The sequence below is a fragment of the Mizuhopecten yessoensis genome, unplaced genomic scaffold (genome assembly GCF_002113885.1).
Source record: "Mizuhopecten yessoensis strain PY_sf001 unplaced genomic scaffold, ASM211388v2 scaffold11145, whole genome shotgun sequence".
Lineage (NCBI taxonomy): Eukaryota > Metazoa > Mollusca > Bivalvia > Pectinida > Pectinidae > Mizuhopecten > Mizuhopecten yessoensis.
This window is the reverse complement of record NW_018408902.1, coordinates 892,550-901,127: the sequence shown is the minus strand read 5'-3', so window position 1 is coordinate 901,127 and position 8,578 is coordinate 892,550. Positions and strand designations below refer to the sequence as shown.

Sequence of the window (8,578 nt, the reverse complement as noted above, 5' to 3'; positions counted from 1 at the left end):
GTTACTGTGAGGGTAGGAGAGTAAGATAAGGGGGAGTATATGTTACTGTGAGGGTAGGAGAGTAAGATAAGGGGGAGTATATGTTACTGTGAGGGTAGGAGAGTAAGATAAGGGGGAGTATATGTTACTGTGAGGGTAGGAGAGTAAGATAAGGGGGAGTATATGTTACTGTGAGGGTAGGAGAGTAAGATAAGGGGGAGTATACGTTACTGTGAGGGTAGGAGAGTAAGATAAGGGGGAGTATATGTTACTGTGAGGGTAGGAGAGTAAGATAAGGGGGAGTATACGTTACTGTGAGGGTAGGAGAGTAAGATAAGGGGGAGTATATGTTACTGTGAGGGTAGGAGAGTAAGATAAGGGGGAGTATACGTTACTGTGAGGGTAGGAGAGTAAGATAAGGGGGAGTATATGTTACTGTGAGGGTAGGAGAGTAAGATAAGGGGGAGTATATGTTACTGTGAGGGTAGGAGAGTAAGATAAGGGGGAGTATATGTTACTGTGAGGGTAGGAGAGTAAGATAAGGGGGAGTATATGTTACTGTGAGGGTAGGAGAGTAAGATAAGGGGGAGTATATGTTACTGTGAGGGTAGGAGAGGAAGATAAGGGGGAGTATATGTTACTGTGAGGGTAGGAGAGTAAGATAAGGGGGAGTATATGTTACTGTGAGGGTAGGAGAGGAAGATAAGGGGGAGTATATGTTACTGTGAGGGTAGGAGAGTAAGATAAGGGGGAGTATATGTTACTGTGAGGGTAGGAGCTGGAGATCAGCTCTATCCTTAACGTACTCTCTCTTACCACACTACAACATATAACAGTCATACCCAATTTCATCCTGTCGACATACCCCATAAATTACTCCTCTTCTGTGCGTAATGTCTGGACAAAAAATCTGCATCTAAATTATTCCCATAAAGAATCGTCTTCACATTGGCAAGACTGTACAATTGCAATTGTTATCTTAAATAAGTTTCCATGGTAACAGATAAACAAAAAAACACACAACTTTTACCTCATTTTTATCAGTATAGCTTGTAACCATAGTCATAGCTTGTTTTCCCATGGCAAGAGATGATTCCTATGTATTTACTTAGTGGAACAGTGACAAAGTGAACACTATGTATAACATTCCAACGGCTCTCTTATAAACATTTCGTCTTTTGTATTTAAAACAAGAACTAAAAAAAAAAGGTTTTCTTAAATACAAAGAGGAAAACATTGCAAACCATATGAGACTGCTTTGAGATTGATTTTTGTTTGGTATATTGATGACGTTGATAGGCAGTGCTGGAGTTTTATCTCCAACACAGGACGATGGAGATTGTAGGGTACGATAACATCAATCTATCCTCATAACACACAAAGAGCCGGATTATGGGGAACCACAAGTATATTCATTTGTTAATGGAATATTGCTTCGTTTATAGAATCCAAGAAATGGATTTATGTTGCCATAAATTTATTTGTATTTTAACTTCGATTTGTCTTCATTGCCTGAGGTCGATTAGATTATATCCATGCTTGTGTAGAAATAGGGCTATTTATGGCAGAGTATGCCAGCTCAGATTTATCAACATGCTATAAGTTTCATTATCTGTCTCCAACAAATACTGATCATGTCTAAAGAGTTATATATCAGATGGGTTCTCCAGTCGCATTTATACTAAATGGTAAACAAATGTATCTAGATATTTGTTATATTCCATGGCAGCCTATCCTTACAGGAAATACAAAATATTGATAAATAACAAACCAAAGAGACTGCTAACTGATCTTCCTTAAACAAGGTTCACACAAATTTAAAGCTTTTGAAATATCTAATTGTTTTGAAAATGGTGGTTAAGAAGTTGTCAAGGTGACATGTTGAGGAGTCAAGTTGACATGTTGAGGAGTCGAGGTGACATGTTGAGGAGTCAAGGTGACATGTTGAGGAGTCAAGTTGACATGTTGAGGAGTCAAGTTGACGTGTTGATGAGTCGAGGTGACATGTTGAGGAGTCAAGGTGACATGTTGAGGAGTCAAGTTGACATGTTGAGGAGTCAAGGTGACATGTTGAGGAGTCGAGGTGACATGTTGAGGAGTTGAGGTGACATGTTGAGGAGTCAAATTGACATGTTGAGGAGTCGAGATGACATGTTGAGGAGTCAAGGTGACATGCTGAGGAGTCGAGGTGACATGTTGATCAAGGTAACAGTTTTTCAAAGGTAACAAATTGTCCAGGAAACAGGTTATCAAAGTTATATTATGTCATGGAAACAGTTTATCCTTTGTCATATTATCAATCTATTATAATGTTTTTCAGAGGGGCGGAGCTGTTAGCAGTGAATGCGGATGGAAACATGCCGTATGACATCTGTGAGGACGAAGTGACCTTGGACTACATTGAGACAGAGATGGCAAAGAGAGGTCAGTATCTGAAAGGTCAAGGGGACTGGATAAGCTGAACTATAGAAACTTATTGCCACTTGTAGAGTCATTAGTTTTCTTCAGTGTTATATTATACTGAAGCATATATTGAAAGAAATGGACAGCAAACCATCTTAAACATGAATCTGAAGTTAAGGTTACCCCACAACATTGAGGTCAAGGTCATCAAGATTTTGTGTGGTATTGTGGTAGTAAGATGATGAAGGTCTGGACAGGTGATGATCAGACTCTCCATTAAGACTGTCTGCTGATTGTGATGGAATGGCGACGGAACACACATTGATTGGGATTTATCTACAGCAATGGTATTTACCAGTTTTCGTGAGACAGTGCCTTCCCTGGCCAAATATAGCCTACATCAAGTACCTATAGGAGAGGATAACATTGTCGTAGATGAGATGCCTTATTAGATGAGAATGCTATGCCAGACCAGATCTGTGTCATTACAGCCTAGGACAAGTTTGTCTAGACATTGAGCATCATGATGTTCAACCCTCAAGAGAGACTTTGGCATCCATTACAATTATTTTGTGGAGGAAGACTTCCTATTTCTGTCGGAATGTCTGTTATCCTATTATAAGGCCGGACATTTCACCGAGTTTGCACCTGCTCTGCTTGTTACCCTGGTTGTTGTCATCACAATGTTACAGTGTTCGTCAGGGAATTGTCGTTACCACTTTGGTGCCGTCATCTAGTTTCTGACATATTAATGGTTATGTATTGCCATTTACTGTCAATAACGTCATATAAGGAAGAAATATGATGTCGTCATGGTATGTACAGTTTCAGACACAAAAACCTATCAAAGTATCAAACAGCTAGCTGCTTGACAACATGATGGCAGTGCTCTCCCTTGGATGAAATCATTAATAAGGTGTTACGGGGAAAAAATATGACGTTGTTATAAACGTTATAATTGAAACCTCACCATAATTATTCAGTTGCCTCAGTCATTCTAAGGAATAGGATGCTGTCATTGTTTTATCACTCTCAGTGACAAGCAGAGCTAGGTAACCAACATCTAATTAACTTTGAAAAGAATCCAGATAGACAACGTCAGTTTAGCTTGGGAAACAGATCCAGATATCCAATATCAATTTAGCTTGGGAAACAGATCTAGATAGCCAATATCAATTAAGCTTGGGAAACAGATCCAGTTAGCCAATATTTCTTCAACTGGAGAATTGAAACAGACCAATAAGGAACAAACCCAGATACCTGAAATTAATTTGTCACAAAGACACTATTATTACAACATGCTTGTTTAACAGAATATTGCTGAGGAGCATAATTATCTAAATATTCCAGAGATAATATAGTTATATAATAAAAACCTTCCTGCTAGTAATGAATTACTGATGACCAATTTGGCTGGGAAGCATAACATTTCAATTAAATATGGAGTGGACTGTAGACATAAGGTTTCGAGTGGCTCTCGAGCTGAAGTGGTTAAACGGAGCTACGATTAATACAGAATGTGGAAACACTAGCTTCCTGTGGCTACTATAACCGAGGCAGAATTATGTGGGGCGTTTGGATACCCTACATTGCTGACAGTCATTAAGAAATAATGCAAATTGCTAATATGTCCTAGTTATGATGTTTAGTGTGAGGGGTTGTGTCTTTGATGCATATGTTAAGTGACTGTTTTCCACACTTAAAAATATTTTTTATAGAAACATCAACAATTTTATTGTTTTTGAGCGCTACATGCATGTGACTGTCATATAGTTTAACCTTGAGGTGTAGCACATTTTTCTCCATTCATTTTTTGTCATAGAAGAAATTTTAACAGGAAGGATACATTGCATACAGTATGTTTTAACAATACACTGTACTGTTGGTGTTATTTCTTCTCCATAAATATGTCCTGTTTTGTAGTCTAGTCTGGGATTACCATGACAGTAAACATACCAGGCGTCCACATTGCCAGAGCTTCTCATGTTTATACCTTTTATATGACTTCTTTAATGCAGGGTTTATTGATTATATCACTGTTAATCTGAAGTGTTACTAGATATTACTCACAGAAAGTGCATGTCTAATTAACGAAGGAATTTAATGACAATTAACTGTATATTTGATTACTTTATCTTGAATACAAATATTTTCATCACATTTTTTGTCGATCTAAATCAGAATAACGTGCTCCTTGTAAATCTATAGAAACTTGTGTTGCCACCAGTGCCACTGTATCAGTGCTTATATTGTCCTGTCTCCTCAAACATTGGAGTTGATATTGCCCTTTTTCTAAAATTGAGGTTTGTGTTGCCCCCTTCCATTCCTACATTGAGGTTTGTGTTGCCCCCCCCCCTGCCCCTCCTACATTGAGGTTTGTGTTGCCCCCCTGCCCCTCCTACATTGAGGTTTGTGTTGCCCCGTTCTGCTCCTACATTGAAGTTTGTGTTGCCCCGTTCTTCTTCTACATTAAGGTTTGTGTTGCCCCCCTGCCCCTCCTACATTGAATTTTGTGTTGCCCCCTTCCGCTCCTACATTGAGGTTTGTGTTGGCCCGTGCCCCTCCTACATTGAAGTTTGTGTTGCCCCGTTCTGCTCCTACATTGAAGTTTGTGTTGCCCCCCTTCCGCTCCTACATTGAGGTTTGTGTTGCCCCCTGCCCCTCCTACATTGAGGTTTATGTTACCCCCTGCCTTCCTACATTGAAGTTTGTGTTGCCCCCCCTGCCCCTCCTTCATTGAAATTTGTGATGCCCCCCTGCCCCTCCTTCATTGAAATTTGTGATGCCTCCCTGCCCCTCCTTCATTGAAGTTTGTGTTGCCCCCCTGCCCCTCCTACATTGAGGTTTGTGTTGCCCCCTGCCCCTCCTACATTAAAGTTTGTGTTGCCTCCTGCCCCTCTTTCATTGAAATTTGTGATACCCCCTTGTCCCTCCTACATTACGGTATGTGATATCTCATTTTCTCTCACTAATGGTCAGACTTTTGTTGTGTTCTTTTTTACTGTCCCTGGTGTTAAGACTTGAGACAATTAGTTCTTAAATGTATTAAATTTTATTAAAGTAAGTGGATGACACTGTTATCACTTAATCCAGGTTAAAACCGAAAAATTGACATAAGAATGTTTTTATATCTTTGATTACCAGGCGTCACTCAGGAAGAAATAGATGACACAAGGTTGGTAGCGGAGAAGGAAATGTTAAAAGATATGGAATATATTGTCTCCCAAAATGGCAACTTGGAGTATTATACAGAAAACGGCACAACTCCAGTAAGTATACATGATCAGATATGTGAAATGAAGGTACAGCTGTTCAAGATGTGTCAGATATAAATAGAGACATTATAGTTTTTCTCAAGAAGAGTAGAATTTTAGGAGAAATTTATGACCAATTTTTTTTCCAGATAGTTAGAATTTGTTTGTTTTTCAAAACTCAATGTTTTGTGCACTGTGTATTCAGGCTTTTCTCTTCAAAAGTGAAACAAACACATTATTTCTTGATTAATAAGTAAAATGTCAGCAGGTATTGAAAGATTTGATCAGGTTTTTGTTGATCTGGCCGTTTAAAACATATCGCATGAGTGTTCAGGACAAAGTCACTGGCAAGTTATGGCATTCCTAAACAATATTTCATCCTTCTGATTTCAAGATGTCGATTAAGACCAGCTGTTGTTCTTTTTCAAAAATCAGTTTAATTCCATATCAGTGTTATGTAGAAGTTTGATTGAGGTAGCCCAGTGTGAACAGCTTGTGTGACCCAGCATACAAAGACATCCTGTTTTTGTACATGAATAATTGTCAGTGAAGACAAAACTAGGCTAACTAATTCTGTTTACATCAGAACTGAAGTTCAGGATCTTAACATAAAATGAATGAGTACTAGCAGTATATGCTACTTCAAGCAAATTCACATGTCAAAAGAAAAAAACCCATTTTATATTGTGACTTCGAATAGTTTTACTGTCTCCTTAGTAATTTAGTTAGGTATACAATACACAATGCCTATCTCAATTTTCAAGAGACTTAGGAGATCCCCCCTTACCCTCTTATTTATTTCTGGCAGCTTCTCCTCAATTTATTTGTTACAGGTGGCATTTATTACAGTAAATGTGGCAGACTGGTATTCACAGATAATTTGTTCTGTATCAGACTACAGCAAGTTCATCAATAAATCAAATTTAACTGCAGCAATTCAAAAAGATTAGCAGGATCTTTTTTCCTTTTTTTTTTATTATGGGCTATTCAAATCACCCTGTGTCCGTGGTCCCTCGTCTGTCCTTAAACAATTCTTGTTATCAATATTTCTCAAGATGTACCAAAGGGATCTTTCTCTAATTTTATAGGTAGGTTCCCCTTGATCCTTAGCTGTGCAGGACAACTTTTGAGACTAATCGGATAAACAACATGGCCGACAGGTGGCCATCTTTGGATTTTGATAGTGAAAGTTTGTTATCACTATTTTTCGGGAAGTACCGTAGGGCTCTTTTTAAAAATTTTATATGTATGTTACCCTATGTCCCTTTCTGTGCAGGGCAGCTTTTGAGACTGATCGGATAAACAACATGGCCGACAGGCAGCCATCTTGGATTTTGATAGTGAAAGTTTGTTATCTCTCCACTACTTACTGAGAAATTTCTCAGTAAGCAGTGGAGAGATCTTTCTCACATCTTATATGTAGGTTCCCCTAGGTCCGTACTTGTGTATATAAACTTTTTAGACTGATCAGATAAACAAAAGGGCAGACAGACAGACATCTTGGATTTTGACAGTGAAGGTTTGTTAGTGCTATTTCCCAGGAACTGGAGGGTTCTTTCTCAAATTCCATATGCAGGTTCCCACTATCCTTTATTGTTCATGTTTACTTTTGAAACTGATCAGTTAAACAAAATGGCCTACCGACAGCCATCTTCGATTTTTGACATTGAAGGTTTGTTAGTACTTATTTCTCAGGCATAACTTGAGGGATCTTTCTCAAATTTGATATGTAGGTTCCCTTGATCCCTCGTTGTGCATGTTATATTTTGAAACTGATCATAAAAACAAAATGGCTAAAGGAAGAACTAAACAGATCTTTCTCATATTGCAATGATCGATTCTGTTTCTTTCACATTAAGGACAAACTCACTTGGAAGGTTGGCTTTCATACACATCAGTATTAAGTTTTTATCAAAAGTTACCTCCAGGTGCATTTACTGTTAACATCACTCGATCAAACAGATTAGAGGAAAGACAAGAAAAGATCAAACTGACAAAGAACTAATGAAGATGGTACAATGGTGGTGCCAAGATCCCTCTGGGATCTCTTGTTTATAGAAATATTTACTTGTTATTTGGCATTGGAACTTAAGTACAGTGTATATTAAAGAATTATGAATTTATTTGGGATTTCAAAAGAAGCATGATGTGGAATGTATTTTTATAGTAATAAAGCAATTATATGATATAAATACAGAAAATGCTAACAAAGCAAGAATATCCATGATACTTTTAATGCCCTATTTTTTTAACCTCAATGATATTCCACTTTCACTTACATTTTAAATTTCTACAGCCTCATTGTGTTGAAATGGGCATTCAATCATTAGATTCATGTATAGCAATATTCATGTAGCACATTGACCTATATAATAAAAAGAGGTTGTGGGAAGGTGATAGAAAATGCTAGCAAAGATGGGTTAATCTGATATGTGTGGTGTGAGCCCAAGATAACATTCTAATGTAATAACTCCTCTTTAATTACTGCCCATCTTTGATTTTGAAATTAATGACATTTCAATGATTCATGAACATGCATGCATTAAAAATCAGTTTCCATTCAATAATTCATGAATGAGAGTAAATTGTGAAATTATAAAAATTTTAGCTCCACATTGCCGCTGCAAATGGATTCATGCAAGTGGCAGAATTCCTGTTGGATCACCATGTATCTGTGGATATGCGAGACAGGGACTCGTGGCTACCAATACATGCCGCCGCATGTTGGCTCCAGGTACAGTTATCTCCCCTAGAGGTCTTCTCTGTTAATTGCAGCAAGCTTACCTTTATAGGGCTGATGTAGCAAGCTTACCTTAATAGGGCAGATGTAGCAAGCTTACCTTAAAAGGGCAGATGTAGCAAGTTTACCTTAAAAGGGCAGATGTAGCAAGCTTACCTTAAAAGGGCAGATGTAGCAAGCTTACCTTAAAAGGGCAGATGTA

General features: G+C 38.1%; 1 protein-coding gene across 5 annotated transcripts in view; it reads left to right on the top strand.

Annotated features, from left to right (window-relative positions):
- Positions 1 to 8,578, top strand: part of LOC110466865 (protein phosphatase 1 regulatory subunit 16A-like) — a 74,721-nt gene that overhangs the window by 45,403 nt on the left and 20,740 nt on the right. For all 5 annotated transcript variants that reach the window (XM_021523666.1, XM_021523662.1, XM_021523665.1 and 2 more), the window contains 3 exons: positions 2,300 to 2,403; positions 5,527 to 5,651; positions 8,245 to 8,370. In XM_021523666.1, coding sequence (XP_021379341.1) covers positions 2,300 to 2,403; positions 5,527 to 5,651; positions 8,245 to 8,370 — 355 coding nt within the window. The remainder of the gene's footprint in view (positions 1 to 2,299; positions 2,404 to 5,526; positions 5,652 to 8,244; positions 8,371 to 8,578) is intronic.